This window comes from Aptenodytes patagonicus, chromosome 7, assembly GCF_965638725.1.
Source record: "Aptenodytes patagonicus chromosome 7, bAptPat1.pri.cur, whole genome shotgun sequence".
In the NCBI taxonomy this organism is placed as follows: domain Eukaryota; kingdom Metazoa; phylum Chordata; class Aves; order Sphenisciformes; family Spheniscidae; genus Aptenodytes; species Aptenodytes patagonicus.
Genome location: NC_134955.1, coordinates 810059 through 829024, shown reverse-complemented (window position 1 = coordinate 829024; position 18966 = coordinate 810059). Strand labels below are relative to the sequence as shown.

The following is an 18966-nucleotide window of genomic DNA, read 5'->3' as shown; positions in this document are numbered from 1 at the left end:
TTCGCTAGATCCGCATGCAGGACTGAAGAAGTGAGACTGGATAGTCTTTGATTTTAGTCTTGTAAGAATTCAAGCTGTCTCTCACCAGAATGGGAGTGCTGTTAGCTACTCAGCTCTTTAGTAATCTTGTCTAATAATTGGTTGATATCCAGGGTACTTGGTGTAGGCTACAAGTTTTTATAAAACCAGAGGTCTCTAAAGAGGAAAAGGGAGAATTTCTTATGTCTTTTATACATCCAATCTGCCTTTTATCTTCTTTCAGTCACCGGTGGTCTTGGCCTCCTTGTATATATAGTCTTTCCTAGTATGGATATTCTTCTGACATAGCATGTTAATTTTGTTCTGGGTTGATTTACAGAGCTGTTGTATAAAACAATGATGAGTATTTTCTAAATTAACACGACTGGAATTTACTTTCACTATCATCACTTACATCGTAGCATTTTAACATATCACGTTTGATTTTTATCAGTTTCCTGGAACCCCTCCCAAAACACAGAAACTATAGTCCTGCTTCTTTCTGATTAACCAAATAACCTGTCATAATTAACCAGGTGGCCAAAGTCAGAAATACTTTTGTCATGAAGACTAAAGATCCCTGTGCTTGACCACAGACTTTGCGGTGCAACAGACTCAAAGCCATCAGGTTCCATCTGTGCGATCCTCTCCAACTAGAAGTTTGTTCTGATACTCAGCGTCTTTGTCCAGTACAATCTGTCTCTTGGTTCTGGTATGTTGTCTGAGTTTGTAATGCATTAGAATTTTAGTGAGGAGACTGAGCCATTTAAATTTAGGAGGTATCCGTCATATCGTTGGTGCAGTCTAGATTGCTTTTGTATATATTTTGTATATTATGTAGGTTGAGCTGTTGGAACTGATCTAACCCTGACTGAGTTTATCGTGTAGAAGTGCCTACCGTTTCTCAACTGTCCATTCTGTAGGCAGGTGCAAATTTTTGTATCTCTGTAAAATATGTTGAATTTAAAAATGTTTTCATGTGTTTAAGTGTTTATATATTTTTGTCTTTTTACAAATTTTCCTTCTATTTGGAAGGTCGAAGTTCATTAAACATTTGAATTGTTGCTCTTCCTTCTTCAAGTTGTGATTATCGGCTGCTCGATTTAAACTTGTGACTGAAAATTTGCCTACTACTATTGAAATAACTTTGTTAGCTATTTGGGAGGGCTTTTCATAATATGAACTTGTATTTTTTTTTTCCTTGCATTTCCTAGTGTTAGCTTTCTATGGCCTGGCTTTCGCAGAATAATTTTTTTTTTTTTTTTTTTTAATTGGGAAAATAGTGCCTAAGTTGCAAATGACTTGGGTATTATACCTGGAATGACTTTTGAATTTCCTAAGGTCGTTGTATCAGCATTAGTAACCAGTAGAGGGTGCTGCAGCAGTACCTCATGAGCATTATTCAGCTCGGGCTTTTTTATTTGTCTGGTTTAGTTTTCTTTCAGCATATTTACAAGCTAAAGAATATGATAACTATGAAGAGTGAAGTGAGTTTTTGGTAGGGTTTATTATATTGCTCTGGATATTGAATCAAAGCAGCAGATGAAACAAAGCAAAACAAAGCCATGCATTTGCAGTAGAAAAAGGAGATTAGGCAGAAATTAAGCAGTTCCAGTTTTGTATTTAATTTATATTTGTAGTTGACACTCTTATTTAAACTCCTCCCAGGGCATTAGGACTTAAAGATCGTAACATCTCTCATCTATAGGGCTTGATGTATTACTGTTAAAATCTTCATAGAGATAATATATTTACAAAAACTATATTATTTTGCAAGCCAAATTTTGTTGAGAATGCCATTACTAAAGCTTTTCACACACAGTGCTTATTGTAACCATTGCTCAATCATAAAGCTGGATATATAATGTTAGAGAACTCTCATTTCCTTCAACAATCCAGTGCAATTTGTGGAGTAAAGCTCAGATTAGATCTCAAGTTATGGCTGTACCATTTTTAAGGATGGGGGAAAAGGTGTAAGGGAGAAGAAATTAATTACTTTTCAAGAATTAATTTACTTTTCTAGGAAAAAAAAAGTCTATAGATGATTCTTATTTCATATTTGGTAATATACTAGCTGTGAAAGAATGAGCACTATCGTGTTTTCACACTAATACAGTTGGAATGTTGTTTTGACTATGGCTTTCTTTAATGATTAGTTTATGGATATCAGTAATAGTGCACATTGTTTTATTGCATTTAATTTAAAGCACTTGTTCTTGTAAATCTGGAGATCATCCATGAGCACTGATGCCCCGGCATAAGTGTGAATCCCAAGAGAATGTCAACCGCACCCAAGTTCTAATATGTTACAGGAAAAGAATCTTTTACGGTCCTTCAATATTGCTTAAGACTGATATCTTTCTGTATATATAAATGCAAAAGCCTCTTGTGATCTCTGTTTTGTCTTCCTAAATGCATACTAAATTCTTTAGCTCATTGGCAAAAGGTTAAATAATGAGGATGCAAATTACTGTGCATTATTAGTAATACTCTGCTTTCATGTTCCCAACCTTCGTTTTCATGGGAAACATTCCAAAATCTGGACAGAGGATAGAAACACTAGTGGGGAACGTATCCATTTAAACATATGGCAATGCTTTGAGGAATGTCCAAAAGTAAAATGAGTGATTGATCAGTTTTGCACTTTAGAGTAAGATGAAAGGACAGTCTAGCGCTAAAGCAAGTGTTTGGCTAGCTCAGGAACTGGAGTAAAATTCTGGTGTTGAATCAACTGATTTGCTGTAGCGCTCTGTCTCCGAGTCCAGGGCATCTACCATTTGCAAACCAGGTTCTCTGAAGGGCATCGTTGCTTCGCATTGTTGAAATAGCTCCATGTTTCTAAACCTGAACTCTGAAAAACACCAAGTAATTTCTCCCTTGCAGCTCTAGTGCTACTTCAGTTGCAGCAACGGAAGCTACTCACGCCAATGTCTGATATCCCAGTGTTTCCAAGAACTACAGGGGAAAAAGACTTCCGAGTGGAAAATAATTTCTAAATAGGATATTTATACAAGATAAGCCACTCTGAAGACACAGCAGGTAAATTCAAATTAACCGTTAGATATGGAAGATTTAGTTACATTTAACAGCTTAGACTTGCACACGAGCTCATCTGCTTTAATTCTAGTAGCTTTTATTTGTGAAGTTTTAAAATACACAACGATTGGATCTAAGTCAGTAGAGGGACCATAAAAAGTATTTCCTTGGGTATGAGAAGTGCTCCATGTATTTCAGTCTATACTGTGCACTTGGATACCTATATTTACTTAGAGTTCTATAGAGACCGATAACATTTCCTTTTAATATTCTTTTCCTGAAAGTTGGCTCTGCTGTCTTGTTAAGTCACTTGAAGTTCTGTTCAGGTCGATACGGGATCTTAGAATTAAAAACGCCATCTTCTGCCATCAGTTGTAAACTGCTCTTAACATTCCTTGACCTTACCATGCAAATGGTTACAGGATTTCCATTATGAATGCCAATCGCATGCTGTTCCGTCAGCTTCTGCTGCTGGGTTAGCAAAGTCCAGTAATGAGCATCACATGTCCAATATCCCAATGGCATGCTGACATCTTGAGCTGGGCTGGCTTGTTTTATAAGAAGAAAATTAGGATTATTTTCTGAATGCTGCTTCTTTCTAAGTATTTTTCCTCATTCCCTTCTGTATGGCCCATGACTGCGACTAATGATCCATTTTTCTCCGACCTTGAAACCTAGTTTTGGGAAAAGAGCTTTCTGTAAAGAGGCTCGTGCCTTCCACATTGCTTGTTCTGAAAACCCCCGGTGTGGCTTTGTGGTGGTAAAATGTACTGTGCAAATAGTGCTTGCATTCACAACTCCATAATCTAAACATCTATGTATTTTGAGTGTTTATTGACGTGTGTTGTCATGTTACAGACACACGTGCCCCATCACTTAAGGCCAGGCAACCTATTTTTCTTTGTGTGTTATCTGTTATGGGTAAGATGGTTTCTGCCTGCATGCAAGTACAGAAGTTGGAGCACATCTAACAGCTGCAGTCCTCTGTCGCTGGACTCATTTATTGCGGCGAGCTTTCTTCAGCTGTGTCTTAAGGCTGATTACCCCCCTACTCTCCAGGATGGCTTATGGAGCTTGTCAATGGATTCTCGCAGAATTACTTTTCATCCTCATACAACCTGTAAGAATCCTCTTGCTTCCAGCCCACACGATCTTGTAAACATGGATCCATGGAAGACTGGGAGATGGAACTGCAGAATTTCCTGCTCAGAGGCTGCGATGATCTCATTTGATTTGGAAACACTCCGCTATCACAGGCAGATACCACCTACCTTAACCTGAAAAGCTCTGGATTTATCAGCCACTCTGTTACAATACTGAGGGAGTGAGTAAAAACAACCTTTGCTCGTAGAAACAAACACCTTTTGCTTACCTACCCACTTCCACACAGCTTCATATCCTTTTAACAGGTGGGCAGGATATCGGCCCTGTGTACAGTAATCAATAATCTTCAATGATATAATAAAAGTCCCGAGCCGGGGTAGGCTTTTCTAATCATTTTCTTCAATAATGGGGCAGCACTGCATCAGAGCCTACTGCGTGTCCTTGACCAGTTATTTGTTGTAACAGAGAAGCTACTGGTAAGTCAGTCGACCTCCTCTCAAAAATCCTGTGCTCGTTTAATCCTTGAGCTCTAAGGATCGACAGGGAAGTCAAACAGTTTACACCCTTGGACGGTGTGGGACAGTGAGCTCTCAAGTCATGAGGCATTTTGTGCAATCACGGGGTCAGGCACTGGAGGAGGGGCAGGAAACAGGCTCTCGTCACCTGTGAACAGTTCATGTCCAGATCTCCATCTCTTTTCACTTGGTCTTGCCCATGTGACGGAGGACAATTAATGTAATAATTACGTGCGCTATGATGTGCATTGCCGTACACCCTCAGGGGTACAAACGGACAAAAGGTCTTTACCTTGTTTTCTAGCTAGTCACGATACAGCGCACGTGAGGTACGGCGGTACGTGCCAAGTGGACCTCAGGTCTGTGTCCTTTCTTCCCAGTTCTGTGCTGTTAAGATTCCTGCTGGAGTTACTAACAGGCCTTCTGAAAACCAGCTGTGTAAATATTCCCATGTATTTAATGCTAGGCTGGTACCTCTTTAAAATCTCACAGCCTTTGTCTTTGTGTGACTCTCCCAATAGCTTGCCAGCACTGAAACGGGTTTAATAAACATTTTAATGAAAAGCATAAAAACTCTGCAGATATTTCTAACGTGCCTGGCCCGCAGCTATTTTGATTACGATGCTTTGTTTAGTGTCGGAATCCTTTCTTGTCAGTGTCTGATAACGTGGTTCTACTACGTTTTGTCCTAATCCTTGGTACTAATAAACAAAACTGGAGGCAGGAGGAATTCCTTGTAAATCCTGGTCAGCTGAAGAAACGAAAAGCACTGGTGAAAGGCAGATTTTCCTGTTTAGCGTTACCCTTGCTTGCCACACCAATGTCCGTCTCGCCCACTATTTTGCTTCCAAGGGCGACCAGGGTGGAAAGGCTGGGAGAAACTTTTCCTACGTGCGGAGGGGCGTCCCTGGGATTCCCAGCTTCCACTCCTCTGCTAACCCGTCAGTGCGACCGCTACGTACAAAACGCTCTCGGCATTTTAACAGATGCTTTTATAGATGGGAAGAGCTTTCACTGCTCAACCGGGATTTTTCTGTAGCTGGTTTATTTTTATGGACGTGCAGGGGAAATAATGCAGACGCTGCTTCTAACCGATGAAAACAGCGCGAGAGGGCGAAACATCCTTCTTCCAGCGACCTTGAGCCTTCCCTTAGCTCAAGCAGGGCTCTTCCCCGGCTGCTACCCCCCCAATTTAATTATCCTTCATCATCTTTAAAAGCTAATGGAAAGCTTTACGTGCGCGCGCTGAGAACCAGGGGCTCCTATCCTTGCCCAACAAGGCTTCGAGGCAAATGGCTTTTCTCAAATTCATCAGATTGAGACTTAATTTGGACAAATACCCCGAGGGAAGGGGCTTCCACCCTGGGACTCCAACCTCTGCTCCAGACCCGTCTTCATCTCCAGCCTTTCCTTCTCGGGCGCTGGCATGCGCTACAGCGCAGCGGGAGAGAGGTCCCGCCTGTCGAACGGCCGAATTTTAACGAGCAGAGTGACAGGTTTACGCTTATCTTAAAAAAAAAAAAAAAGGGAAAGGCAGAAAAGGAAAGAAAAAAGGAAGGCCGCCCTGCCCAACGCGGGGCCGTACGCTCGCTCCTTACGGGCAGACCTTCCTCCCTGCCCCGGGGCCACCCGCCGCCCTCCCACTTCCCGCGGGTGCCCGCCGCGCTGCCGGCGCCTCCGCGCACGCGCGCGCTCCCCGGCGGGGAGAGGAGCGCGGCCCCTTTAAGGCGCCGCCGCGTTCCGCCGGGGAGGCGCGCGCGCCGTCACGTGGCGCGGTGGCGGGCTCCTCCGAACCGGCGGCGGCGGCTGCTGCGAGCGTAACGGCCGGGAGCTGCGCCGGGCCCGGCCCGCCGCGGGGTGAGCGAGCCGGGGCCCGGCCGCCTCCCCTCCTCGGCCTCCCCTCTCCTTCTCCGTTCCTCTCCGGTGGGGGGAGCGGGCGGGTCGACACCGGCCTGCGCGCCGATGGCCGGCTCGGCCTGGCGAGCGCCGAGTGAGGCCTCCAGCGGCCTGAGGGACGGGGAGGGGCGTCGCCTGAGGCAGGCTTGTGAGGGAAAATTAAAGAAAATAACAAAATTAGGCAAGGTGAGAGTACCCGGCGTAGGAAAAACAAGGGGATTATAAAGCGTGGTGCGTCAAGGAGTCGATAAAGGCGAGGGTGAGCGGTGGGCGATGGTTCCGAGCCTGCGCGCTTGCTGTGGGTTTCTGCTGCCTGCCTCGGTGGAAGATACTGGGCTAAACAGACTTGCTCTGATAGCGTAACTGTCGCTACCGTGCCTGCCTGTGGCTCTCCTTTACCCCAAACGGACGGTTGGTGATTTCAGTATCTGGCTCCTGCCGAGCCCCTAGGTACAGTCACCTGAGGAGCGTCGCTTCCAAAGAGCGTGTAAATGCCCTTATTTCCTTCGGTTTCCCTTGGCTGCGCGTGCCTCCCATCGTGCTCCTCCGCTTAGTATTCAGGGAGGTGGTGCAGAGGCACCGCAGCCGTAGCGGGGCCCAGAGGGAGAATCTAAAGCCCCTTCAAACTTGTGCGAGGTCGTGTTGGTACTTGTAGTTGTCTCGAGGGCAGTCTCTTGGGCACAACCAAGCTAGAACACCAACTGCCGCTTTCAAGTCATACATGAACTTCTAACGTGACCGCGTAACTTCTTGCTAAAGGGAGATACTGCTAATAGTAAACCAATTTTGTTATATTATACTCCTAAATGCTGTCGAGCTCTCTATTAAGCCTCTTACTATTCCTCACCGGGTAACACGAGAGTTATTTGGGTTTTTTTGTTTTTAATGTTTAATACTACACAGGAAAGGTATTTCTTACAGCGCTTGCGTACCATGAGCTAAGAGATACGGGAGGGAGAAAACCGTCACATACTACTTTGAATGATCTGTTAATATATTTTAGAACGCTTTGCACGTGCGTGTTTGAATGGTGGATGTTGCATCACAGAGTTATTTGGTTTTCTTCTAGCGGGGCTGTGCTGAATACTTGCTGCAATGGCTATGCAGATGCAGTTCGAAGCAAATGCAGATACATCAGCAGAGGAAGAGAGCTTTGGACCACAGCTCATATCTAGGTTAGAGGTAGGTAAGGAGTTAGCTCTAGAGTAAGATTTCAAGAAATCTGCTAGTCTTTTGCCTTAAACACAAGTTGTAGCTAAAAATTGTGTTGCTAAATTCTTACTTTGTTCTGTCAAAAAACCCCAAAACAAAAACCCCAACACGTTAACAGTTATGTTTTCTATTATGTTGCCTTGCTGTGCACCCTTCCCGAACATGTATTGATCACCTCCAGCATCTATTAAACCAAACAGAGAATGATATCTTCTGCCTGTTCTATGCCATCTATATAGTTAATAGCTTATGCAAACTTTACACTGGTAAAAGGATATTATTTTTTATGGTTCTTTGTGTATAAGTGAATAGGGGGGTAACGTTCAATATGCTGACTTGTAGTAACAGAGTTTGATCCAAATCTGATGAAGCCAATTGAAGGTGTTCAGTGGAAGTTAGATTAAGGTATCTGTGTCTTAGTGTGTCCTTTTTTTCTCCCCTCCCCTTCAGCAATGTGGTATAAATGCAAATGATGTGAAGAAATTAGAAGAAGCTGGATTTCACACGGTTGAGGCTGTTGCTTATGCACCAAAGAAGGAGCTACTAAATATTAAAGGCATCAGTGAAGCCAAAGCTGACAAAATCTTGGTAAGGGTGTTATGGAAAAGCTTTAACCCAAGATATTCAGGAAGTTTTATTTCTACTGGCTTAAAGCGTTCTGGTGATTTTGGAAGGTCTCCATTAACGATATACTGAGAAGGGCAGTAAAGATGATGAGAGGTATGACATGACTTTTCATGAGAAGAGACAAAAAACACTAGGACCAGCTTTGAGAGGGGAAGGGGGAGGGACTATTAGAAAGGTGGAAGAATAATATAGGAAGGAATAATATAGAAATCGTGGAAGGTATGGAGAATATACCTGAGATGACTGTTATTTCTAGCTCAGTATTTCTCGTGATAAGGCGGCTTATGATAAGCCTAAAGCAAAGAAAGTACTTTTCCATACAGGTTGTAATTAAGTTATGGAACTCCTTGTCCCAAGGCACGGTGGCCATCTGTAGCATAAACTGGTTTAAAAAGGGGCTAAGTGCAGTGTTTGTGGGGTACCGTTCAGATCAAGAAGCTCGCTAACTGAACCCAGAGGAACTACTAGATAGAGGGTCAGTCCCTCGTTCCCTGATTTGTTACACTCTTTCCCTAAGCATTCACTGTTGGCACTTGTCAAGGCAGAGGATGCTGCGTTATAACAACTGGACTGACCCAGTACAGCTGTTCTTCTGTTACGTTCTTCTTAAGCATGTTAATTGTGTACCTCAGATGGGTATTCACCGTGAGACCTGGGGTTTACTTCTGGGGACTGAGAGTGAAGCCTGAGTTGTAATCTCAGCATCTTCTGGTTCAGAATATGGAGTTTCTGCCACACTAGTTCTCGTTTATCGAAATCTGACCCAGCACAATGTTTAACTCAATAGTTTTCTTACTTTGCATATTTAGTCACTATTAGGAAGACAGTGTTCCTAATAGGCTGTACGCCCATCCTAAGTATTTCAAGTTTCACAGGGACAGAACTGAACTAAAAGGGTGGGGGACGAGGGGGGGAAGATTTCCATAAAATACACAAAAGGGATGTTGAAGCTTTTTCTTTGAGCAGAATTTCAGTTCTGTTCAGAGATACCAACTAATATATGGTCTATAAAATAAAATGTATGCATCAAATTATATAGGTGCTTCTCCATTTCACAAAATAGAAAATTACAGTATTAATTACTAGAGGGGGTAAATGAATGGGATGAAGACGCCTTGCAATCCTTAGTTTGGTTTTCTTTAGGCTGAAGCAGCTAAACTGGTTCCGATGGGTTTCACCACAGCAACGGAATTCCACCAGCGAAGGTCAGAGATCATCCAGATCACCACTGGGTCCAAAGAACTTGATAAACTTCTTCAAGGTAATAATTTTATTTCTCTCTATTGATTAGCCTTCATTATCTGCTTTTTTGTCTATGAACATGATCCTTGGACAAAAACACATAAGAGAGACAAGTTCTGGTTGAACGAAAAAGTTCTGCTTTCTTGTATCACAATTGATTTAAAAGCTGTAGAAATAGTTTTAAAACCTTTTAGTCATGATGCAATACCCAGAGCTGTTCATTTTGGATGTTTCTAGTTTATTCTAGTCTATGACCTATTTCAAGAAAACAAAACCAGGTATCATCTTCTCCCCATTTCTACTTGTAATCAAAAAATCAAAACAAGTGATTTCAGCTTTTCAGCATCTTCAGAAATACACTTACCTAAACTACTTATCTGCGACATGAACAAACCTCAGTAGGAAAACCAGTTTTTCCAATTAGAGTTTTGAAACTTTTAACCAAGGAAGTGTTTAACTGAGTCTCTGTAAATGTAATACTTTATACGTGGTCTTTGTTTGAAGTATGTGACCTTTTTAAAATTTTTTTATTATTATTATTTTCCCTTCAGGAGGAATAGAAACAGGGTCCATAACAGAGTTATTTGGGGAGTTTCGTACTGGAAAAACACAGTTGTGTCATACCCTGGCCGTAACCTGTCAAGTGAGTAGTTCACTTTATTCAAATCAAGTATTCAGACAGCACAGCTTTTGGATATTTGCTAATTTGTGCACTTTTCTCAACCAATACAAATGTGATGCATATAAACAGCTGCAAAGAATGTGAGTATTTGCAGCACTCTTGGTTGTACTTGCAGCTTTCTAGGATCTTTTGTTTCGTGCTTAATCTGCCTACTAGGGTTACTTTAGCTGCAGTTAAGTTTGTGATGTTTTTTGCCTGTGTTTGATATGTTCTGTAGCTTTTTTTTTTTCCCCTCCTCAGTATTCTGACAAGAAAATTGAACACGTTAGCCTTGTAGCATAATTCTAGGTCTTAAATGCAGAGAAGCGTTTGATCTCTCTTCAGGTGCTCTAGACTGCAGAGAACCTTTCTTATCACCAAGAGTGTTGAAAAGAGAGAAGAAACTGTTGGGTTCAATGTGTTTCTTTCACTAGCTGCTTTTTTTCCCTAACGTATCCTAAGCTTACTTCATTTTACTTTTGTAAAAGCCTTCAGCTGGTTCTTGCTGTCTAATAGCAGATCAGTTTGGGGTAACCTTTTTTCTAATCTTAGTTTAAACAAATAATAGTGCTTATTACTTTCTAGAGGTTGCTATTTCATAAAATATTAGAGGCTTTGGGCTTAATTTGATCGTTTAGTTAACACCCTTATGCACCTAAACTTACCAGCTCAAAGTTAAGCACCTGTCCTCTTATGTAGGTATCGGAGATTGAAAACGGGAATCTTTCTTCTCACTTTTCCCAGATAAGTGTGACTTTAATCACAACAGCTTGGTATGTTACTTACTGTATGGTATCAGTTGAGGGCATAAGGCAATAACTGGATTATTTGTTGAAGCTTTGTTTCATGTTCATTCATTTGCTTTTCCTTTAGCTTCCCATTGACCGAGGTGGTGGTGAAGGAAAAGCTATGTATATTGACACAGAAGGGACCTTCCGTCCAGAACGTCTTCTTGCTGTGGCTGAAAGGTCTGTACTAGGGCTAGAAGTAAACTGGCATTAGTTGAAGAAAGGAATACATTTACTCATGGGACAGCTTAGTTAGTTAGCAAGGATCGCTGTGTAAATCAGCCTGTCTCCTTAAATTCATGGGGCTGTTGCAGTAAGAGCTGTCCCTAAAAAAAAAACCAAACAAACAAAACCCTTTCTGTATTCTAGTTGCCTGTCTACCTACATGCATGTTAGACCACTTCGTTAGCTGTATTTTATAAACAAAGTTTCTAGTTTTAGATATAACAGCAGCTAACATCATTGTCCCCTGGAATATGATGTCTTCACTTCTTACTAGCGTCTCCTTCAAATTCAGTTTTACTGTTAGTGAAATACATTCAAAGATTTTTCTTAAATTCTGCCAATAGCATTACCTTGAAACAAAGATTCTTTTGTCAAAACGTTATTGCAACGGCAGCTGGAAAACTTCTGTTAGGAAATATGAGAGCATCCACTGACCAGCTGAAAAGCTGTTTTTTCATCTCCTGCCTCTATCTCAGAATGTTCTGACTTGTTTTTTATACCAATTGGAAAGTAAAACTTAATTACCCAAATAAAAATTCCGCTGTCTACACAGAGATTCTGGTTAGACTTAAAAGCCAGAAGTACTGGTTCTGTACATTAGAAAAAGGAGCTACTTCTGGTCAGCTGGTTCTTTAGACTTTCTCAAAAGTAAAACTGCTTCTGTGGGGCTTAATTCTCCATGATCGTTGTTTCAGTTAAACATCAAGGTATGTAAGCAACTTCAGTGAACTTGGGTTGAAGTATTACTTTATCTTGCAGTGCTTATCAATTGCTGAAATTGTGTCAGCTGGAACAGAAAAGTAGCCCAGCACTTTGGGAAGGGATGTGAAGCATGTCATACCTGACTGAAGTAGGAGAGGAATTTTAAGGATGCAGAATGCAATTATTCAGATTGGAGTTTGGGCCTAAGCTTCAGATTAACAATTTCAGTTATGTGGTAGTTTTAAAAAATATTTCCACCTAGATACTGATTAGAATTTTCATGTCGGTAAGCTGTGCACTTTCTTCTGGAAGCAATAAGATGACAAACATTGATTGTTTCTAAGCTGCAAGCCAAAATCATGCAGCAAGGCTGAGCTGATTTGAATACAGAGGCTCAGACGTCCTGCAAAGATAAAATCAGTTGGCCTGTTTTCTACTACACTTTTGCTAGTCTGATTTAGGCTCATAGTTTTTCAGGCTGTGCATGTGGGGTATTTTAAAAAGTATTTTAAAAACTTTTGTGCAAATTTCCTAGCTTAAAAAGCAGCTGTCCTCCTTTTTTTACCATGCATTTACAGAAGCAAAACTTAATTGCCAAGTGACTGTGTTTCCTTCAGTCACCCTTCAAGTATACTTCAAGGCCTGGCCTATCATTATAGATGTTTTCTCTAAAGTTTCTTTGTTTTTACCCTTTGTCGTTCCTCAGCATATATTTTTTTCATGAAGTTATTTTTTTGCCAAGACTCCATGTGACCTGTTAGGCAAAGCTGCCTTCCTTATGCTGTAGGCTGATTTCACAGTATGTCTGCTTTGTAATATCATGCTGCATAGCTAAGTCTCTATGGGGCAGAAACTTAAGTTTTAATTTGGTTTAATGAGGCTCGATTCTGTGCCACTGCAGGCGGCCCTGCCGTTCCTTTTGCCCCATGGTGTTGGCATTAGTGACTGTTAGGCTGTAGGCTCAAGCAGAGCAGTTGCTAATGTGGTTCACTGCAGGGCAGCATAAATTGCTGAAGCTGGAGCAAAGGAGGGGACAAGAATGAGCAGCTGGAAGCAGAGAGGATGAAAGGGTAGGACTGCTGCTTTTTAGTAGCACCACAGATTCATGAGGTAAGGCCAGTATTTATGGGCCTTTCCGTGACTGCAGGTAAAAAAATCAAATAAGATTTAATACCAAACCAATATGACGTGCTAGCCCACAAGAGGTGCTTCCTTTTCTTTATAGAGGGAGATGATCTAATCGACATACCATCCTAAAAGAATGAAGTAAGGTCAAGTTATTGAAAAATAGTAAGCTGAAGATTTGGGTCAGTACTGGATTTGGATGGTTTGTTACTGAAAGGCAAAAAAAAAAAAATCTTTGGAAGACATTTTACACAGGTCCTAGAGGTTAATTTGACAGATGTTCACTTTGGAAACATCTGGTATTACTATTCCTCTCCCCTCTCTCCACTGCTTCTCTCCCCCCACAGCTATTGTGTAATTGTCCCTCTGCAGGAAGTAATTTCCCTCACTTTTTTGCTACTGGAAGGGAATGTGCGCTTCCTAATCATCTGGGGACAGTACCAACTAAATCCTGTTAAGTCTCTTTGAAGATAATTTGATCTAACCCTGCTGGCTTTTCCTGCAGCAAGTGGAGGAGTACTCCCATATTCCCTGTCATCAGTGGATATTTGGCAACAAACACCTCTTGGGCACTGATGAGAAAGAGAAATGAGGTTTGCAGCAGTCATAGGTACATCCGTACACACGTATCTCTGTGTGTTCCATCCCTCAGTCTTTTTCTTCAGCTCAGCTAGGATGGAGGCTAACCATCTTTCCACTCATTTCTTTCTGTAGTCTGCTGACTTGCCAAGTATTTGACTAGCACCCTTGACTTTAATCTCGAATATGTAATATTTCAGTGTGGTCTTGCTTCAAAATGCTAGTCAGGGTTGGCTGTTATTCACCTTCAAACGTAAGGTGCCAGTAGCCTCGTAAGGTTGGATTGTTTGATTTATTAATAGCTATCATGTGCAGGTAACAAAATTAATCGGTAACTATGATTCTAAAAGTGTACTGTTCAAAGCTATGCTTAGCCTAGAAGTTTAATTTCTACAGGAATTAAGGAGGGAGACATTAGATGTCCAGCTGTGAAAAGCAGGATATTGAAATCATAAAGATACTTACCTTAATTCACGTTCTTAATTTGATGTATTTTGGTATGACTTGGATCTTTCATACTGTTGATTGATAAAAGTCGAATTCAGCCATGCTAGTGTCATTAGAGTGTAAAGCTGTATTGTTAGAAGTTGTGGTCCTTCACTGGAGAACCCACTTTGAGCTGGCTCTTCAGGTAGAATCTAAAAAATCAGTTCTGTGACAACAGAAAAGTTTTGCACTCTTCTCCCAGGACGTCTTATCAACTGAACGTGCACTTACGTCCATTGACGTGCGCTTCTGCATTCAGTGCACCATTGACATACGCACTCCATTTAATTTGCTTTAGGTAGACATTGCAAGTATGCCTCTCCAAAGTGCCTGTACACGCATGCATGCAGAATGGGGAACAAACGGGAAGAGTTAGACATCTGTGTGCAGTTTCAGGGCTAAAAGCTCATTGTGATCACAGAGAAGCGGTGACCATGAGATGGTGGAGTTCGGGATCCTGAGATCGGTGCAAGGAGATCGGTGCAAGGCATTAAGCAGGATCGCAATACTAGACTTCAGGAGAGTGGACTTTGGCCTCTTCAGGGATCTGCTTGGAAGAATCCCATAGGACACAGCCTTTGAGTGAAGAGGGATGTAGGAGAGCTGGCTGATTGTCAAGGATCTTTTCCTCCCAGTTCAAGAACGGTCCATCCTGTTGAACAGGAAATCAAGCAAAGGCAGTCGGAGGCCTATATAGATGAACAAGGAGCTCCTGTTAAACGTAAAAAGGAGGCGTACAAGAGGTGGAAGCAGGGACAGGTGACCTGGAAGGAATATAGAGGCACTGTCTGAGCATGCAGAAATGGGGTTAGGAAGGCCAAAGTCTGTCTGGAGTTGAACGTGGTGAGGTATGTAAAAAGTAGCAAGAAAAGGTTTTAGTGTTCAGTGTGGCCAAACTTTAGAACAGGTTGCCCAGAAAGGTTGTGGAGACTCCATCCTTGAAGATGTTAAAAACCTGACTGGACACAGTCCTGAGCAATCTGCTGCAGCTGATCCTGCTTTGAGCGGGGAGGGGAATTGGACTAGTTGATCCGCAGAGATCCCTTCCAACTTCAGAGAGTCTGTAATTCTGTGAAATATGCTGTAGCGTGAAATGAAAAATGAGAACAAATTATGTATGTTCTCTCTCGCTGGAAAAAAATACTACTACATTTCAGATCCAAGGAGGATAATCAACTGGTTCTCCAAATTCTAAGGGATTTCTCAAAGTGCCATATATATAATTTAAATGCAAGATGTTGAATGTAACTATCCTTTTTTTTTTTTTTTGGTAGTGAAACATTGACAGAGTTATTGCAGATGGAAGGCTGTTTACCACTGTTTTTTATTAGCAATATACTGCTTTCAGAATATTCTCTTCCAGAATGGTAGCTTTCCTTGCCTGTGGTTTTATTTTGAGGAAAATGTCTGGTGTTCTACTTTACTATTGTTCCTAGGCAGGAAAGTATTCTTTAAAAATGGGTTCCAATCATTCTGTTCACTTTTCATCGCCAAGTTGTGTTGCATTTCTTGCTGCCTGTTTTTATCTCTAAGGCTCTCCCAGGAATGTGAGTTTTTACTCTAGTCTTTAGGTAAACCTGCTGGGTAACTCCTGTTGATGAAGTTGTCACTTAAAGATTTTTTTTTTTTTAATTTTTTTTCACTGATTTCTCCAGGTATGGCTTGTCTGGCAGTGATGTCCTAGATAATGTGGCGTATGCTCGAGGTTTTAACACGGATCATCAGACCCAGCTCCTGTATCAGGCATCTGCTATGATGGCTGAATCACGGTAATAAGACTGGTTTAGATGGAGTGATTTTTGTGCCGATGCTTATTCATATTATAAAGCTACCTGTAGATGATGAACAAGTGCAAGAGAAGTATAGATTACAAAATTGTGAAATGTCAAAGTAAATGTTTACTTCAAAAGTTAACTTTTTTGAAACATACTTGCTTTCTTCAGTGCCTAGCTCCATTAGATCAGGTTTTGTTACTCTCAAACTGGATTATGCTTTGGCATATCCAGATAAGAAGCTTGGTGTATCAGCAGTCAGTTGTGAGTTGATGCCTCTTGCTGTTGAAATGTTGGATGATGGCGACTGACTTGAACTGCAACAACTGATGTTACTTTACAAAGAACAAGTGCCAGCCTGAGAAACAATTTTAAAGATCAGTTTATAATTGCTTTCAGAAATAAAGAGTGTTGATTTAGAGCATGCCAAGCACCGAAGAAACCTGTGCAGACAGCTTTAGTTTAAAACTAAGATTTATGGACCCCTTTAGAGGGAAGGAGGTGGTGGTAAGAGGTGTATAGGAACCTCTCCACAGAGTATCTGTGGTGTCAAAACGTTAAATTCTGGGCTAGTTTATAAGAGTCTTATTATTTATTTATTGATAAATCTAAGTTTTTAATCATGCAGCAACTTTCTTTGGGTTTACTGGGTTTTATTGTATAGTTAGTAATCTGAACTTTACAGATCAAGTTAGTGTTGTTAAAAAAAATAATTCTGCTAACTGGCAGGCTGAGAGGAGCTTACATCCACATCAGTATGCAGCCTTACAATTTGCTGGACACTGTCACACTCCAATGGAGGCATTATTCATGCCTGGGAGTGTTTATGAGAACCTTGTACTTATCTTCTCCAGATACGCGCTGCTGATAGTGGACAGTGCCACAGCCCTTTATCGGACAGATTACTCAGGAAGAGGTGAGCTGTCAGCTAGGCAGATGCATCTGGCCAGATTTCTGCGTATGCTTCTTCGACTTGCAGATGAGGTAAACTGTGAACTTTACTTTATTCTCTAAAGGACTGGTGATCAACTTTCTTTCTCTTGCAAAGCTTAGCAATTTTGTACAAATGGCTTTCTGCCCGGTCGGTGTCTGCTTCCATTTTGTTTTGAGAGGCATGATAGAGTGGTTATGGACAGCAGAGAGGACAGCAGAAGTGCATGTGTCTTTCCCCCCACCACCATCCCCTTTTGTTCAGATTGTGGAAAATAAATGCATTTTGATTTGTTGCTTTTCTCCTTACAGTTTGGTGTGGCAGTTGTGATCACTAACCAAGTGGTAGCACAAGTAGATGGAGCAGCCATGTTTGCTGCAGATCCCAAAAAACCTATTGGAGGAAATATCATAGCACATGCTTCCACCACGAGGTGAGAGAACAGATTATCATCTTCCATTAGCCTTATTTTGGAAGATTTTATGAAACTAGCCAAGTACCTTTAAATTCTGGGTTTCTAGGTAGTCTGTCAACAGCAAGTCCAGCCTGCTTTTCAACAAATGAATGCTATTCTGAGCACTCGTTAATCTGCAGTAAAATCAACACAACATTTTCAGAAGTTCTTACAGCTCCACAGTGTGCTGTATTCATGTACTAACATAATGTTTTAATGCTTATCATAACGATTTACTGAAAGTAGGCTATTTTTTGTTTCCTTCTCCCTATTAGACTGTATCTGCGAAAAGGCCGAGGTGAAACCAGAATATGTAAAATTTACGACTCTCCTTGCCTTCCTGAGGCTGAAGCAATGTTTGCTATTAATGCTGATGGAGTGGGAGATGCTAAAGACTGAAGACTCCTTTTCATTTCCCATGTAACCCAAGACTAGGCGTCCGTAAAAAGCTCCTTTCTTTGTGGCACCTTACAGATGCTTTCCCAACACAGCTGCTGTTCAAATGCTGACAGAGGAATCTTGTATTTCAGCATAGAATTCCATCAGGTGAATACACTTTGAGACACATCTAGAGGTGTTGCTTGGAAGAGATCTACCCTCTTGGGCTTTAGTCACGTGTTAGATTAACGTGGTTTCTTGAGAACATTTTCAGAGGACCATAGCCTTTGTATTTTCCTCATGGCTGTTGCTCCAGCTGGATTCTACCGGTGGACATAGTGCAGTAAAATCTAAGAGTATGTGGCCATAGTTTATAACTTGGTGAATTTGAAGTAGCATTGATGGGTTTGTCAAATAAGAAAAGTGGTGACTTAAATACTTAATGGATTGCTTTAATTATAAAATAAAGCAGAATGGTATTCCACAATAAGAATTTGAGGATATTGCTGGGATTGATGATGATCACAATCCATATTCTTTATGTTAATTTTGTTTTGGATGCGGCAACATGCTGGGTTTTGGGAACTGTTAATTTACATTTTAGTTACATTTTTTGTATTTCATTAATTCTCTGTGGAAATCTGCTTTTAATAAAAAGGACCATGAAAATATTGACGACATTACGGGTTTCTGGGACTCAGCCAGGTGTTAATTCAGACCGAGGCATTTTTTATGTGCGGGTAGGAAGAAGATGCATAAATCTTCAATGAATCTTCAGTCTGGATTTTTTTTTTCTCCTAATGCTAACAAAATGCATCATCCCCATCTTGATTTGGGATGGGCAGTGCAACTGTGCTTGTAAGTGCCCTGTAGATGTCTCTTAAGAGTTTTTGAGGTTAAAAAGGATCTTTTGTATTATGCAATATTTTTATATAAGCTATGCTATTGTGAACTACTCTAAACTTGATTGAAGAGAATAATATCATAGTGGTGGTTGGCAGCAAAAAATATTTTCCTCGTTCTTTTTCTCTGGGACAAATAATGAAGAATACGTATAGTGGGATCCAACTGTCTCTTACAGGCTAGCAGGCATAAGCCACATTTATTCAGGTACATAAATACTCGTGCTATATTGGCTACTAAATCTCATGAGATGGTAAGTTGTCTGCTGTCTCATTTGTAGCTGAATGCCTTTGTTCTTAAATTCTGCATAGC

At 41.2% G+C, this 18966-nt stretch overlaps 1 protein-coding gene across 3 annotated transcripts; it reads left to right on the top strand.

Annotated features, from left to right (window-relative positions):
* The first annotated feature begins 6485 nt into the window (after positions 1-6485).
* Positions 6486-18729, top strand: RAD51 (RAD51 recombinase). Of its 3 annotated transcripts, none has more exons than XM_076343324.1 (10): positions 6486-6530; positions 7639-7751; positions 8232-8369; positions 9552-9669; positions 10202-10293; positions 11185-11279; positions 15872-15985; positions 16843-16972; positions 17231-17352; positions 17649-18729. In XM_076343324.1, exons 2-10 carry the CDS (start codon positions 7665-7667, stop codon positions 17770-17772), a joined length of 1020 nt encoding a protein of 339 aa, XP_076199439.1. In that variant the 5' UTR covers positions 6486-6530; positions 7639-7664; the 3' UTR covers positions 17773-18729. The 3 variants fall into 3 exon arrangements, with proteins under 3 accessions (XP_076199439.1, XP_076199438.1, XP_076199441.1); XM_076343323.1 differs by lacking the exon at positions 6486-6530 and adding an exon at positions 6605-6755; XM_076343326.1 differs by lacking the exon at positions 6486-6530 and adding an exon at positions 6809-6828.
* The last annotated feature ends 237 nt before the right edge of the window (positions 18730-18966 follow it).